The 17009-nt window shown below is 39.0% G+C and overlaps 2 protein-coding genes across 2 annotated transcripts; one reads left to right on the top strand and one right to left on the bottom strand.

Annotated features, from left to right (window-relative positions):
• Positions 1 to 40: 40 nt before the first annotated feature.
• LOC106645555 (ankyrin repeat domain-containing protein 49) lies at positions 41 to 1450 on the bottom strand. The gene is made up of 3 exons (XM_014361447.2): positions 1146 to 1450; positions 828 to 988; positions 41 to 746 (listed from the first exon to the last, which is right to left on the bottom strand). The coding sequence occupies exons 1-3, from the start codon at positions 1297 to 1299 to the stop codon at positions 411 to 413; spliced, it is 651 nt and encodes a 216-aa protein (XP_014216933.1). The 5' UTR covers positions 1300 to 1450; the 3' UTR covers positions 41 to 410.
• Positions 1451 to 1825: 375 nt separating this feature from the next.
• On the top strand, positions 1826 to 3930 carry LOC106645544 (uncharacterized). Its single transcript, XM_014361434.2, has one exon. The coding sequence runs from the start codon at positions 2160 to 2162 to the stop codon at positions 3678 to 3680; it is 1521 nt and encodes a 506-aa protein (XP_014216920.2). The 5' UTR covers positions 1826 to 2159; the 3' UTR covers positions 3681 to 3930.
• Positions 3931 to 17009: the final 13079 nt, after the last annotated feature.

The following is a 17009-nucleotide window of genomic DNA, read 5'->3' on the forward strand; positions in this document are numbered from 1 at the left end:
GAGATTTTATTCAAAAATACCAAATGCAGTCTTATACGAGTTAAAATGTGCCGTGCAAGCAACACATTGCTAAAGTATTATTTTTATAATTTTTCTTGATAATTTTATGTAGATCCATTTTTGTTATGTCTCATGGAAAAATTAAATGTTTTTGTAATATGATAAAATGTTGCCTATGTGTAACAAATCTGAAATACCTTGTCATCCATATATTATACACACTGAAGACTGTAAAGTTACTTTATAAGTGTATTTATTGTATTTGCGCGGTTATTTAATAAATAATGCAAAAACGAACTTCTATAAACGGAAACATTTTGTATAAAAATAAATCTATGAAATACCATTATAATACAAATTCTTAACTATAAATGTATAATCATTATTTACAATCCTAGTACCCCGAGTCCCTAGATTTCATTCAAACACGGTTCAATTATTTCAAACAAGGGATAATGTTTTCCTGTTCTTTTTGCAATGTCAAAAGCGGTATCCCCGCTGGAATTTTTGATGTGCGGATCAGTGTCCGGGTGTAAGAGAAGAAGCTGCAAGCAAGGCGAGTTGTGGGAGCTGGCTGAAACCAAATGCAAGGGTGTCTGATCTCCCTTACTTTTGGCATTGACATTGGCACCTTGTGCAATTAAGATAGCAGCGCATTCAACATTGTTCCAACAGCACGCCGAATGCAGTGGTTGCCAGTCGTCTTGCGTCTTGGCACTGATATCTGCACCAGCTTGCAGTAAAAACTGAGATGCAAAAAGTCTTTGGTCAATACGTTTAAATTTCAGTTTAGACACGAGTTATTAACGTTACGATTACACATTTACCTCGATTATCTTGGTGTGGTTGCCGTAACATGCCCTATGAAGCGGGGTGTAACCATCGCTATCGGCGCATTTGACGAGAGAAGGATCCAAAGCGTAATATGACTTTACTTTGTCCAAGTCTCCATTTTCCGCGGCAGTCAGCATTGCCCTTTGCAGCGGATCTGAAAAAACGTAAAAATTCACAGTTACTCAGTTGGAATTTAAATTTAGTGAATTTTCGTGAAAAAAAAAAAAAAACACAAAAAAAAATCCAAAAAAAACAAAATTGACATAAAGATCGTAAGTGCAAAGCGCACTCATTCAAATTGTATACCTAACCTTTTGCGTTCCTAGTTTCTTCGATGTCCTTGTCGTCGTCCTCCCAAGCGCTAACCTGCATGCGATCGTAATCACCTAGTGGCTGGCTCATTATTTGATCACGAATCTTCTCCAAATCCATGAGCTCATCGCTCTCCTCCTCCTCCGAGGACATTTTTCACTTTCTTGATTCCTTGCAGGTATACGATGTCTCGCAAATGTTTACATTCGGACATATATTCACTTGTCAACATGCTCCCACAGCAGACGACAATTGCGTTGAGTCACGTGGCACAACAATATATATATTAAGCGTTGCCTGGCGGGGCGATTCGAATCAAAAGCCGATCGAACGACCACAAGCTCTTTTCTCTCATTTCAGAGTTGTAAGTGTACGAAATATACTTAATTCTTTTTCAATAACTTATCAGCAAGAGAGGATGGATATGATGTATGTATTTGGCTTGTCGCGATCGGTGGCAACACAAACGAACATCTCGAGCGCGACCATCAAGAGAGGAGAGGGATGCCCCCGCGCGTAATACCTATATCATCAAAGAAAGAGAGTATACAATATAATATGTGTATATATATATATATATATGCACGCGCGCAGAGATAAGCGGGGTGCCAGTTCATAGTGCACCCGGGGAAGAGATAAAATTGTACGAGTGGCGACGAGAGCCCACACCGATCGGCGAAAGGCTTAAGAGGACTGGATTATCGGGAACCGGCCTCAGTGTGTGACCCGCGTGCACTTCTCCTCTCGATTACAATAATTATTAAATATGCACATACCCACCTACAATCACGGCATATCAACTCGAGTGTAATATACGGGGTCGTACCGACATAAACTCCTCGCACGATGCGTCACTACTGCAACCACTGCTTGTACCGTTGCCCCGTTGAATCAGGAGAGGACATGGATCGCCGTCGTACCGGGATGGGACCCTAGTGTGTACCCATCGTGGCCAGAAGCAAGTACCGTCAACAACATCATCGCATATAGCATTCGCATCGATCGCCAACGAAATGCCGGCCTGTGGCAGCGAGGCCCCCTGCAGCCTCCAGGGCCTGTGGCCCAACAAGAACGCCCTCGCCTCGCCGCTCGCCCAAAATCAACGGCATCAGGTGCACTGCCACCACCACCACCACCATCACCACCACCACCACCACCACGACACGAATCACCAAGGTGGCCGAGCGACGAGACAAACCGGTTACCTGCACCGTGCCCTCGCCTGCACCATCCTCGGGCCGCTCCTCTGGCTCCTGGGGTGGCTGTGGCTGTGCTGGCTGCTCCTCCTGCGGTTGCCCCTGGCCCTGCTGAGCTTACTCTTGTCGCGCCAGACGAGCCAACAGCGCCACCAGCAGAGAAACCGTAGCCCAGCCCGGGGTGGTCGCTGCGTCCTCGTGAGCGGGGCCAACACCGTCCAAGCGGTCCACATCATCAGGGGCCTCAGCCGGGCGGCGGGGGTCAAGCGCGTCGTCGTCTGCGAGCTACAGGCCTTCGGGTTGGCCCGGTTCTCGCGCGCCTGCTGCAGCTACCACACCCTGCCCCGCACGAGCAACGCGGCCGAGTACGTCAACGCCCTCAGGGACATTGTGCGCAGGGAGGGGGTCGAGCTGTACGTGCCGGTGAGCGCCGCCGAGTCCTCCTCGGCCCCGGGGGGCGCCTACTTCGACAGCCTGGCCCGACCCCACCTGGAAAAGTCCCTCGGGTGCGAGTGCCTCGTGCCCCGGGCAGCGGAGGTCGCCCTCCTCGAGGACCCCGAACAACTCCAGAGGCTCGCCCGGGCCCAATCCCTGCCCACGCCCCAGCACGCCCTCGTGCCCCGGCTGTCGGACGCGGCTCGGCTCTACGAGGGTGGGGGACTGTTGCGCGTGAGGGGCCGGTGCTACGCCTTCCCGGTGGGACCCTCGGGTCTCCGGGCTCGGCCCAAACCGTTCGAGCTGCCCCCCGGCCTGCCCGAGTTCCTCCAGCTGGTGGCCAACCAACGCCTCGGCCCCGAACAACAGCAGCCGTGGCTCGTGCTGTTCGTGCCGCACGGGGCCGTGCACTTTTTGACTTGCACGACGATAAGGGCCGGCAAGGTACTGGCCAACGTGACCTGCCGCGTCGACGAGTCGTCGCGGGGCGACCTGCTGCCGGAGCACCAGCCCGAGGTCGAGCGTTGGCTCGAGCGTTTCTTCGCTGGCTTCGAGCCGGGCCTCCGGGGACACTTTACCTTCAGGCTGGCAGCGCTGGACGGGCGGATGGACCGGCTGGTGGCCATTAGCTGCCGAGTGGGCGTCGGGCTGGCGTATCTCGGTCACTCGCTCGAGGTGGGCGAGCTGCTGGTGGGCAGAGACGAGGCGAGGGCTCCGGTGGTGTCGGCCACGCCAACCTGCAAGCAGCACCGGCTCGACGAGCGCGAGTCCCTGCTGCTCTACTGGGATCCTCTGCCCTACTGCGCCTACTGTTATCTCCTGCTACCCTTTCGGAGGGTCGCCGGGCTGTTGAGGGCGCACCGGCGGACTCGGCACAAGCCACCTTTGGCCATTGTGCGGTAACCCCAACTCATCGACTCGCTTGGACCACATGGATTTAATTACGTACGGACAAAGTGCGCCCAAGACTATATTGTTTTGTACAGTGGTGGTGGTGAAGGGAGGTGCCAAGGACAACAGCACCAGTGATCGTCAAACTTTTGCATCAACTTTTATTATAATACATGAGTTTTATTTTAATGTTATACTCGAGTGTCCAATCGAATCTTATAGTTTCTTATCATCGTCTCCATAGACAATACATTAATTTGTAATAAGGATTCATATGTAAATAAGGATATTATTTTTTACGCCTACGCTCAACATAAATCACTCAGGATATAATATACTACTATACATGGCATTATTGTATAAGTCGAGCGAACCGTATACCTATAGGTAAATTTGTTTTAGGCACGCACTAGAGAAGCAATACTATTAATAATAATAATAATAATAATAATAATAGTTTTAATCGTTCGAAAATATATAAATAAGTGGATAATTACTCTGATAAGGACTACGATTATATAAATATGTGCTTTTAGCCGTCAATCACAGTTCTGGGATAAAAATATCCGAGAAAACAAGGAGATACCGTGTGTATGTGTGTGAATGATACGTTTGGTTTTTTTTTTTTCTTTCTTCGAGAGACGAAAGAGAAAAGAAAAGAAAAAAAACTAAAAATTAATCTTCTTGCCAAATGTGTGCGTACGAAATATGTTGCACGATTATCTGCATCGTGGAAAGTTTTTCAATTGATCCGGCGTGCGAGTGCGTGCACACACGATACTTGTGATTTGCGTAAACAAAACGTATACTCGGAGCGTAGAGAAAGAAAAAAAAAAAAAAAAAAAGTCGCTCTGCAGCGATTGATCTCTCGCTCCCTCCCCGCCCCGCGCTCTTGTTTTATCGCACCAACGAAATCGCATTGGTGGTTGATTCGTTGTTTAAAAGAAAGATATGTTCGCACACGAATGTTATACTTGTGAAGCGAAAAAAAAAAAAAAAAAAAAAAAGTTTATCAGCCGAATAAATGATAATTTTCGACTTATTTGTTACGTGTTTCGAACTCCTTACCTCGCACCATATTATCCATCCTCTGGCTTGTCCATCCCAAAGCGTTTTCCATGACTATAAATTACAGTACACTTGAGCCGATACGAGCACGGGCATATACATTTTTTTTCTCCTCTCCCGTCAAAGTGGAAGAACACGAAAACAACGCCAAACGAGGATACATAAAAAAAGCGCACGAAGCCGGGAGGGATATGAATTTATACGCGAAGCACCAAATAACGAGACAGGAAGTCGTATTTTACGGTAAATAAGAACGTAGAAGAAAAGAGGGGAGGAAAAAAACGAGGAAAAGAGTCCAGACTGTCAATTTTCCCGTATACGATCCTCTCTCGGCTCGACTTCCACTCGATACTCGCATTGCCATACAGAGCGGAACAGAGGGAGAGGGTGTGTACAGGTAGGTATCGGATTTTATTGTACACGTATAGCATTGGGATACATGTTATACCATGGGTTTGGTTGTACAACTGTACCAGTACCTAATACACTTTCGAAGAAAGGGGAAGATGGATTCGTCAATAAGGGGAGAGAGACAAGGCGAGCGTCTAATGCAATCTTATCATGCGATAATATTGAAATGCGAATCACCGGTTCCTTGACGACGAGAGCCGATCGAGGCATTGGCCCGAACGAACGAGCCGAGCTATGTAATGGTACAATTCATGGTTCGGAAAATAAATATGTACCTACAATACACCCAAGATACTTGTACATACAAAAAAGGGCGCCCATCCAATCGGCAGGATTATTAAAAGCAATTTTCTTCCCCTTGCCTGTATCCACCAACTATTTCGAACTTGTCGAGCCAAAGTAGCTATATATACACGTGTGAATTGCAAACATCACAATGTAGAATGCCCGTGCAGAAGGGACCAATGATGGATGAGTTATGATCGCGAGAGACCAAATTTTGACATGCACTGAATTACCCCATCGAGAATAAGCTTTATACTACAATCCTTACAAGATAAAACATTTAAGGCTTATTTCCTTCCTTGTGATGTGGGTTCATCGTATCCATAAGTGAATACAGGTATGCAGTTGACATCTTTAACAACATTACAAGCCGTCACAAAAGCTCACCTACATATAACAGGGTAGTTTGGAGTTTTCTTCACAGCTAAATCTTCTAATTCAAAATTTTTATAAGAAAAAATTGCCAAAACTTGAAACGCCCGTATCTCCGTAAATAATGAAGATATCGCTAAAAGGACGTTAATTTAGAATCAGTGAAAACCAAAAATTATTTTTTTTATTTGCGGGGACTAAACTTTAGCCATTGCTTTTAAAACTAAGCCAACAACTAAATTAACTTCTGAGACTATTCAGAATATTAATAAAAGCTAGTTCAAAGCTGTGGGACTGCTCCTAATTTAAAATTTTTATAAGAAAAAATTGCCAAAACTCAAAACGCCCATATCTCCGTAAATAATGGAGATAGCACAAAAAGGACGTTAATTTGGGATCAGTGAAAACCAAAAATTTTTGGTTTTCTTTTCCCGGCGATTAAGCCTTAGCCATTGCTTTTAAAATTCGACTAACAACTGATTTGTCTTCCCAGTCTGTCCACAATACTATTCAAAGCGAGTTTAAAGCTGTAGGACTGCTCCTAATTCAAAATTTTTATAAGAAAAAATTGCCAAAACTTAAAACGCCTGTATCTCCGTAAATAATGGAGATATCGCTAAAAGGACGTTAATTTAGAATCAGTGAAAACCAAAAATTATTTTTTTTATTTACGGGGACTAAACTTTAGCCATTGCTTTTAAAACTAAGCCAACAACTAAATTATCTTCTGAGACTATCTAGAATATTAATAAAAGCTAGTTCGAAGATGTGGGACTGCTCCTAATTCAAAATTTTTATAAGAAAAAATTGCCAAAACTCAAAACGCCCATATCTCCGTAAATAATGGAGATAGCACAAAAAGGACGTTAATTTGGGATCAGTGAAAACCAAAAATTTTTGGTTTTCTTTTCCCGGCGATTAAGCCTTAGCCATTGCTTTTAAAATTCGACTAACAACTGAATTATCTTCCCAGTCTGTCCACAAATCTATTCAAAGCGAGTTTAAAGCTGTGGGACTGCTCCTAATTCAAAATTTTTATAAGAAAAAATTGCCAAAACTTAAAACGCCTGTATCTCCGTAAATAATGGAGATATCGCTAAAAGGACGTTAATTTAGAATCAGTAAAAACCAAAAATTATTTTTTTATTTACGGGGACTAAACTTTAGCCATTGCTTTTAAAACTAAGCCAACAACTAAATTATCTTCTGAGACTATCTAGAATATTAATAAAAGCTAGTTCAAAGATGTGGGACTGCTCCTAATTCAAAATTTTTATAAGAAAAAATTGCCAAAACTTTAAACGCCCGTATCTTCGTGAATAATGGAGATATCGCTAAAAGGACGTTAATTTGGGATCGGTGAAAACCAAAAATTTTTTTTTCCTTTTTTTATAGATAATGCCTCAGCCATTGCTTTTAAAATTCAGCTAACAACTGAATTATCTTCTCAGTCTGTCCTCAATACTATTCAAAGCGAGTTTAAAACTCAGGGACTGCTTTCAATTCAAAATATTTATACGAAAAAATTGCCAAAACTTTAAACGCCCGTATCTTCGTAAATAATGGAGATATCGCTAAAAGGACGTTTATTTAGAATCAGTGAAAATAAAAATTTTTTTTTTCATTTACGTAGACTAAGCCCTAGCCATTGCTTTTAAAATTCGGCTAACAACTGAATTATCTTCCCAGTCTGTCCACAATACTATTCAAAGCGAGTTTGAAGCTGTGGGACTGCTTCTAATTCAAAATTTTTATAAGAAAAAATTGCCAAAACTTAAAACGCCTGTATCTCCGTAAATAATGGAGATATCGCTAAAAGGACGTTAATTTAGAATCAGTGAAAACCAAAAATTATTTTTTTTATTTACGGGGACTAAACTTTAGCCATTGCTTTTAAAACTAAGCCAACAACTAAATTATCTTCTGAGACTATCTAGAATATTAATAAAAGCTAGTTCGAAGATGTGGGACTGCTCCTAATTCAAAATTTTTATAAGAAAAAATTGCCAAAACTCAAAACGCCCATATCTCCGTAAATAATGGAGATAGCACAAAAAGGACGTTAATTTGGGATCAGTGAAAACCAAAAATTTTTGGTTTTCTTTTCCCGGCGATTAAGCCTTAGCCATTGCTTTTAAAATTCGACTAACAACTGAATTATCTTCCCAGTCTGTCCACAAATCTATTCAAAGCGAGTTTAAAGCTGTGGGACTGCTCCTAATTCAAAATTTTTATAAGAAAAAATTGCCAAAACTTAAAACGCCTGTATCTCCGTAAATAATGGAGATATCGCTAAAAGGACGTTAATTTAGAATCAGTGAAAACCAAAAATTATTTTTTTATTTACGGGGACTAAACTTTAGCCATTGCTTTTAAAACTAAGCCAACAACTAAATTATCTTCTGAGACTATCTAGAATATTAATAAAAGCTAGTTCAAAGATGTGGGACTGCTCCTAATTCAAAATTTTTATAAGAAAAAATTGCCAAAACTTTAAACGCCCGTATCTTCGTGAATAATGGAGATATCGCTAAAAGGACGTTAATTTGGGATCGGTGAAAACCAAAAATTTTTTTTTCCTTTTTTTATAGATAATGCCTCAGCCATTGCTTTTAAAATTCAGCTAACAACTGAATTATCTTCTCAGTCTGTCCTCAATACTATTCAAAGCGAGTTTAAAACTCAGGGACTGCTTTCAATTCAAAATATTTATACGAAAAAATTGCCAAAACTTTAAACGCCCGTATCTTCGTAAATAATGGAGATATCGCTAAAAGGACGTTTATTTAGAATCAGTGAAAATAAAAATTTTTTTTTTCATTTACGTAGACTAAGCCCTAGCCATTGCTTTTAAAATTCGGCTAACAACTGAATTATCTTCCCAGTCTGTCCACAATACTATTCAAAGCGAGTTTGAAGCTGTGGGACTGCTTCTAATTCAAAATTTTTATAAGAAAAAATTGCCAAAACTTAAAACGCCTGTATCTCCGTAAATAATGGAGATATCGCTAAAAGGACGTTAATTTAGAATCAGTGAAAACCAAAAATTATTTTTATTATTTACGGGGACTAAACTTTAGCCATTGCTTTTAAAACTAAGCCAACAACTAAATTATCTTCTGAGACTATCTAGAATATTAATAAAAGCTAGTTCAAAGATGTGGGACTGCTCCTAATTCAAAATTTTTATAAGAAAAAAATGCCAAAACTTAAAACGCCTGTATCTCCGTAAATAATGGAGATATCGCTAAAAGGACGTTAATTTGGGATCAGTGAAAACCAAAAATTTTTTTTTTCCTTTTTTTATAGATAATGCCTCAGCCATTGCTTTTAAAATTCAGCTATCAACTGAATTATCTTCTCAGTCTGTCCTCAATACTATTCAAAGCGAGTTTAAAGCTGTGGGACTGCTTCTAATTCAAAATTTTTATAAGAAAAAAATGCCAAAACTTAAAACGCCTGTAACTCCGTAAATAATGGAGATATCGCTAAAAGGACGTTAATTTGGGATGAGTGAAAACCAAAAATATTTCCTTCCTTTTTTTATAGATAATGCCTTAGCCATTGCTTTGAAAGTTCGGCTAACAACTAAATTATCTTCTCAGTCTGTCCTCAATACTATTCAAAACGAGTTGAAAGCTGTGGGACTGCTTCTAATTCAAAATTTTTATAAGAAAAAATTGCCAAAACTTGAAACGCCCGTATCTCCGTAAATAATGGAGATATCGCTAAAAGGACGTTAATTTGTAATCAGTAAGGTTCAAAAAATTTTTTTTTTTTAATTACGTAGACTAAACCTTAGCCATTGCTTTTGAAATTAAGCAAACAACTAAATTAACTTCTGAGACTATTCAGAATATTAATAAAAGCTAGTTCAAAGCTGTGGGACCGCTCCTAATTCAAAATTTTTATAAGAAAAAATTGCCAAAACTCAAAACGCCCATATCTCTGTAAATAATGGAGATAGCACAAAAAGGACGTTAATTTGGGATCAGTGAAAACCAAAAATTTTTGGTTTTCTTTTCCCGGCAATTAAGCCTTAGCCATTGCTTTGAAAATTCGACTAACAACTGATTTGTCTTCCCAGTCTGTCCACAATACTATTCAAAGCGAGTTTAAAGCTGTAGGACTGCTCCTAATTCAAAATTTTTATAAGAAAAAATTGCCAAAACTTAAAACGCCTGTATCTCCGTAAATAATGGAGATATCGCTAAAAGGACGTTAATTTAGAATCAGTGAAAACCAAAAATTATTTTTTTTATTTACGGGGACTAAACTTTAGCCATTGCTTTTAAAACTAAGCCAACAACTAAATTATCTTCTGAGACTATCTAGAATATTAATAGAAGCTAGTTCGAAGATGTGGGACTGCTCCTAATTCAAAATTTTTATAAGAAAAAATTGCCAAAACTCAAAACGCCCGTATCTCCGTAAATAATGGAGATATCGCTGAAAGGACGTTAATTTAGAATCAGTGAAAACCAAAAATTATTTTTTTTATTTACGGGGACTAAACTTTAGCCATTGCTTTTAAAACTAAGCCAACAACTAAATTATCTTCTGAGACTATCTAGAATATTAATAAAAGCTAGTTTAAAGATGTGGGACTGCTCCTAATTCAAAATTTTTATAAGAAAAAATTGCCAAAACTCAAAACGCCCGTATCTCCGTAAATAATGGAGATATCGCTGAAAGGACGTTAATTTGGAATCAGTGAAAACCAAAAATTTTTTATTCTCTTTTTCCGTAGATTAAGCCTTTGTCATTGCTTTTAAAATTCGGCTAACAACTGAATTATCTTCTCAGTCTGTCCACAATACTATTCAAAGCGAGTTTAAAGCTGTGGGACTGCTCCTAATTCAAAATTTTTATAAGAAAAAAATGCCAAAACTTAAAACGCCTGTATCTCCGTAAATAATGGAGATATCGCTAAAAGGACGTTAATTTGGGATCAGTGAAAACCAAAAATTTTTTATTCCTTTTTTTATAGATAATGCCTCAGCCATTGCTTTTAAAATTCAGCTAACAACTGAATTATCTGCTCAGTCTGTCCTCAATACTATTCAAAGCGAGTTTAAAACTCAGGGACTGCTTTTAATTCAAAATATTTATAAGAAAAAATTGCCAAAACTTTAAACGCCCGTATCTTCGTAAATAATGGAGATATCGCTAAAAGGACGTTTATTTAGAATCAGTGAAAATAAAATTTTTTTTTTTTATTTACGTAGACTAAGCCTTAGCCATTGCTTTTAAAATTCGGCTAACAACTGAATTATCTTCCCAGTCTGTCCACAATACTATTCAAAGCGAGTTTGAAGCTGTGGGACTGCTCCTAATTCAAAATTTTTATAAGAAAAAATTGCCAAAACTTGAAACGCCCGTATCTCCGTAAATAATGGAGATATCGCTAAAAGAACGTTAATTTGGAATCAGTGAAAATCAAAAGTTTTTTTTTTTTTAATTACGTAGACTAAACCTTAGCCATTGCTTTTGAAATTAAGCAAACAACTAAATTAACTTCTGAGACTATTCAGAATATTAATAAAAGCGAATTTTAAGCTCTGGGACTGCTTCTAATTTAAAATTTTTATAAGAAAAAATTGCCAAAACTTAAAACGCCTGTAACTCCGTAAATAATGGAGATATCGCTAAAAGGACGTTTATTTGGGATGAGTGAAAACCAAGAATATTTTCTTCCTTTTTTTATAGATAATGCCTTAGCCATTGCTTTGAAAGTTCGGCTAACAACTAAATTATCTTCTCAGTCTGTCCTCAATACTATTCAAAGCGAGTTTAAAACTAAGGGACTGCTTTTAATTCAAAATATTCATAAGAAAAAATTGCCAAAACTTTAAACGCCCGTATCTTCGTAAATAATGGAGATATCGCTAAAAGGATGTTTATTTAGAATCAGTGAAAATAAAAAATTTTTTTTTTCATTTACGTAGACTAAGCCTTAGCCATTGCTTCTAAAATTCGGCTAACAACTGAATTATCTTCCCAGTCTGTCCACAATACTATTCAAAGCGAGTTTGAAGCTGTGGGACTGCTTCTAATTCAAAATTTTTATAAGAAAAAATTGCCAAAACTTAAAACGCCTGTATCTCCGTAAATAATGGAGATATCGCTAAAAGGACGTTAATTTAGAATCAGTGAAAACCAAAAATTATTTTTTTTATTTACGGGGACTAAACTTTAGCCATTGCTTTTAAAACTAAGCCAACAACTAAATTATCTTCTGAGACTATCTAGAATATTAATAAAAGCTAGTTCGAAGATGTGGGACTGCTCCTAATTCAAAATTTTTATAAGAAAAAATTGCCAAAACTCAAAACGCCCATATCTCCGTAAATAATGGAGATAGCACAAAAAGGACGTTAATTTGGGATCAGTGAAAACCAAAAATTTTTGGTTTTCTTTTCCCGGCGATTAAGCCTTAGCCATTGCTTTTAAAATTCGGCCAACAACTGAATTATCTTTCCAGTCTTTCCACAATACTATTCAAAGCGAGTTTGAAGCTGTGGGACTGCTTCTAATTCAAAATTTTTATAAGAAAAAAATGCCAAAACTTAAAACGCCTGTATCTTCGTAAATAATGGAGATATCGCTAAAAGGACGTTAATTTAGAATCAGTGAAAAACAAAAATTATTTTTTTATTTACGGGGACTAAACTTTAGCCATTGCTTTTAAAACTAAGCCAACAACTAAATTATCTTCTGAGACTATCTAGAATATTAATAAAAGCTAGTTCAAAGATGTGGGACTGCTCCTAATTCAAAATTTTTATAAGAAAAAAATGCCAAAACTTAAAACGCCTGTATCTCCGTAAATAATGGAGATATCGCTAAAAGGACGTTAATTTGGGATCAGTGAAAACCAAAAATTTTTTTTCCCTTTTTTTATAGATAATGCCTCAGCCATTGCTTTTAAAATTCAGCTAACAACTGAATTATCTTCTCAGTCTGTCCTCAATACTATTCAAAGCGAGTTTAAAACTCAGGGACTGCTTTTAATTCAAAATATTTATAAGAAAAAATTGCCAAAACTTTAAACGCCCGTATCTTCGTAAATAATGGAGATATCGCTAAAAGGACGTTTATTTAGAATCAGTGAAAATAAAATTTTTTTTTTTTATTTACGTAGACTAAGCCTTAGCCATTGCTTTTAAAATTCGGCTAACAACTGAATTATCTTCCCAGTCTGTCCACAATACTATTCAAAGCGAGTTTGAAGCTGTGGGACTGCTTCTAATTCAAAATTTTTATAAGAAAAAAATGCCAAAACTTAAAACGCCCGTATCTCAGTAAATAATGGAGTTATCGCGAAAAGGACTTTAATTTGGAATCAGTGAAAATCAAAAAATTTTTTTTTTATGTAAGTAGACTAAACCTCAGCTATTGCTTTTAAAACTAAGCCAACAACTAAATTATCTTCTGAGACTATCCAGAATATTAATAAAAGCTAGTTTAAAGCTGTGGGACTGCTCCTAATTCAAAATTTTCATAGGAAAAAATTGCCAAAACTTTAAACGCCCGTATCTCCGTAAATAATAAAGATATCGCAAAAAGGACGTCAATTTGGAATCAGTATTAAAAATTTTTTTAATACAATGTACATTTACTAAGCCCTAGCTATCTTTTTGTAAGTCCTCCTAACAACTAAATAATCTTTTAAACTGTCGACAATATCACTAAGAGCAATTACAAAGTCATGGGACTGCCAATGGTTTAAAACTTTCATTTGGATTTTTAACATTTTAATATTCCGTATATCTGTAAATATCGAAGATGTCGCAATATGGTCGTTAAATCAGTGATATAATATATGCGTTAGGAGCAACAAGAGTAATATCGTTAGCAGTCTCGGATTTTATTTTTTCTCAACCGTTTGTTTAGGCATAGCAATGAGCCTGAAAATATTTAGATGTTTTGAAAAGTCTTGTATACTCGATAATTACTCCGAGAGTGGTCAGCAAAACGAGGGTACATCATCTTCGATTTTATATAAAATTATATTTGATAATTCATATGAGTACTCTAACGGGATTAATTTTTTTATCGACTGTAACAATCTGATCAACTCTGGATTTTGTCACAAAAGGTAAAAAAAGCATGTGTTGCATATATACGTATATACACAGTTATTTTCCTATCACATATTATATATTAATGTATACGCATGAAGCTTATGAGCTTGTTGGGGACGGTTTTGAGTGTTGGGGAGGGTTGAGCGGCCGATAGCCTTTCCTTATCTACTATAGCTGTACAAAACCCTACACGTACGGGCCGACTGGCAATGTCATGTATGGGTACACACACAGAAGCAGGATTTAAATGCTACTGGCGTAGGTGGGCAGGTGGTAGCGTGGGGGGTGGGCTTAGGGGGGGGGAAAGGCTCGCAGGTAATAGGGGCACGCGAGCGAGTCCTTCCTTCCTTACTTACTTCTCTTGTCGGTCGGGAGGGCTATGCCAGTATACTTTGCCGCCTGCCACTGCTGTTATCGTTGTGGCCGCTTTCGTCGCCGCGTTGTCAGCCACCCGCACTGCCCCTATAGCTGCGAACGACTTGCGACATGATTCCGGTGAGTTTTTGTCTTTCCGTTTATTTGATGATTTTCTTTTTTTTCCCATTTTACAGTTGCGATTCGCGTCGAATTTAACAAACACCGTATACTGGGTGCAGTGTAAGCGTACACATGGGGTGGATATCGAGAGGGTAGAGGTATAGCGATTGGGGGGGTAGCCGCTGGGGTTCGGCAGAGTAGCTCATTCGGGCGAACGAACATGTGGCTCCAGTCGATCGTACCGATGATTCACCTTTAGGCATACATCCATACACTTGTACAATTACGGCTTCCCGGCGTGTACACATTAAGACGTGGAAAAATAATATGGACCGCGTATACGGACCGAAAATTTCGCCATCACTCGATCCTGCGAGCTTTTCCACCATAATGCGTATTTTATCTAAAGTATACGAGTACATATACACTGCGTTGTTTGCTGTGTAAGGGTAGTTATTAGAAGCGCGTACGGCACGTGTGTGCAGGCGCGATATTACCTAATCCGTGACAATCGGTTCGGAGCTTACGTCAACACAGAGTCATCAGGGTATGTAATTTTTGTTAATGCAAGATGTGTGCTTTTTTGCGTAGCAAAGTGCGACAAGGAAAAATAACATTACATAAATACACGGATATGAAGAAAAAAAAAAAAAAAAAAAAATCACCAGCCAGACAGAAGATATAAAAACACACGGCACGTGACTCTCTGATAGCGTATATTGTGTAACGCGTCGCGCAAGGAGACGCCGATGTCGCTAGACTCGGTTGAACGTTGACCGCCGGAGCTATCGAGGCTGATGGCAATTTCCGCGGCTGCAGCAAATAATTGCGCTTCATACTTTGTTCGCCCAATCTTTGTGTTTAACGTATATTATGTTTGTCAGCTCTCAAAAACTCGCGTACGCGCTCGCACTTGTGTTGCTCTTGTTTTTATATAGTTGTACCAATGTGACCCAATAATCGGCTCTCCCATTGGTGTTTATTTTATATTTTTTTGCGCGTCGAGTGCGTAGGTACTTTTTTTTTTTTTTTTTTTTTTTTTATCCATTTCGTTTTATTTTTGTTTACTTCGTAGCGACGAGACCGTATACAGATAATGAGAAAGACGCATCGATTTTTCACTGATCCCGAACGCGCGTCAGATAACAGCTAAGACGCGCCGCTATTACCACGAGGCAGTTGTGCTGACTGCAGACTTTCATTGTTATCGCGCGGCAAATGAAATACTTGGTATAATTTCCTCTCATCTTCGTCTGGATCGGTGTTGCCGCTGCAAGTGTAACGTCTGGAAAATTATGACAGCTTCTTCTAGATCATTGGCTCATTATTAATTCAATGTACAAACGTGGCGCGAGGAGTTTTCCTAAGTTGTTTCATTAGTATTTTTCTTTCTTTCTTTCTTTATTATTAACATCTTTCCTTACTATTCCCTTGATTTTTTTTTTTTTTTTTTTTTTTTTTTTTTTTTTTTTTTTTTTTTTTCGACCAACGCAAAAGTACATCATATTTTCACTCGAGTCGAAAGTTCAATCAAGCACACATTTTAGACTTGGAAAGGGGAAATATTCCTTGCTTATTTACCATACAATTGAGATCCAAAACAAAAGAATTTGACAAGAAAAATCGGTATACATTGTGTATTTATCAGATCTCAAATATCACCTTTTTCTTAAATCGAGCCACTGGTTATTTTCAATGGAGATAATCAGATTACAGGTTGACTTTACATAGGTCCGAACGATAGAGAGAAAATTCCATTTTGAAAAAGAGCTGTAAAAACGAGTCCATAAAACTCGAGCCGCTATACCATTGGTTACATTATGACGTACCTGTATATAATGTAACCCAACAGTTATCATTAAACGAGCGGTGCAAAACAGCTGGAAACAGTACAATAGGTACATGCATATCACCGTTCACTCATCTACCATGGAACGAAGGTAAAAAGGTAGCATTAGAGTGTCGATGTCGTTCGTGTCGGAGACGGTAAAAGGGTTTATCGGAGCGCCGTAACAATTAGCCGCAGTAAGAAAATAAGGGCGCGCGCGTGGTTTATCTCGCAGCGTAACGTACCCGGCATATGATATTTCAATACGGCACGTAAACGCCGCGAGCTATGCGCATTAAACCCCCACCCGCCTAAACCGCCTATATGCATTTTACGAGCCGAAAGCTCTGCATGTGCACGAGATGTTTGATTTTAACGCCCCACCCCCCCCTACTGCCACTTCTACGGGGTAGTTTAAACTTTTCATACAGCCATAATTCCTCCGTGACTGCGGAAGAGAACTTTTAAAACATTTTTTTTTTTTTTCGTTTCCAACTTCGTGTAACTAGCGTTGATTACGCGTAAAACGGAGGAATGCAATTTTTGAAAAATGTCCGTAGCGAGCTGTATACCGAATGTGCAGTCGATTATAAAGTGTTCCCCGGAATGACTTACTCGATGCTCCCCTTATTTTTGTTTTATAAATAAAATAACGATGGATCGAGATCTCGAGTTCTTTCCGACGCCCTGATTGCGCGACAATCACTTGGCCGGTGAGACAAAACAATATTATTATTATTATTATTGCCGGGTGTACAACAAACAACGGCATGGACGATATTTATCGGTACTCGCACCAGTCGATGGGTCAGT

Source organism: Copidosoma floridanum, unplaced genomic scaffold, assembly GCF_036245765.1.
Source record: "Copidosoma floridanum isolate Cflo_tuat_1 unplaced genomic scaffold, Cflo_Japanese_pri ptg000001l, whole genome shotgun sequence".
NCBI classification, from domain to species: Eukaryota; Metazoa; Arthropoda; class Insecta; order Hymenoptera; family Encyrtidae; genus Copidosoma; species Copidosoma floridanum.

Bases quoted from the DNA above. Each gene is read 5' to 3' on its own strand.
- LOC106645555 (XM_014361447.2), bottom strand. From the start codon at position 1,299: ATGTCCTCGGAGGAGGAGGAGAGCGATGAGCTCATGGATTTGGAGAAG. The intron at 989-1,145 runs GTTAGGTATACA...ACGTTTTTTCAG, and splicing joins AGAAACTAGGAACGCAAAAG to ATCCGCTGCAAAGGGCAATG. The intron at 747-827 runs GTAAATGTGTAA...TTTGCATCTCAG, and splicing joins ACCACACCAAGATAATCGAG to TTTTTACTGCAAGCTGGTGC.
- LOC106645544 (XM_014361434.2), top strand. From the start codon at position 2,160: ATGCCGGCCTGTGGCAGCGAGGCCCCCTGCAGCCTCCAGGGCCTGTGG.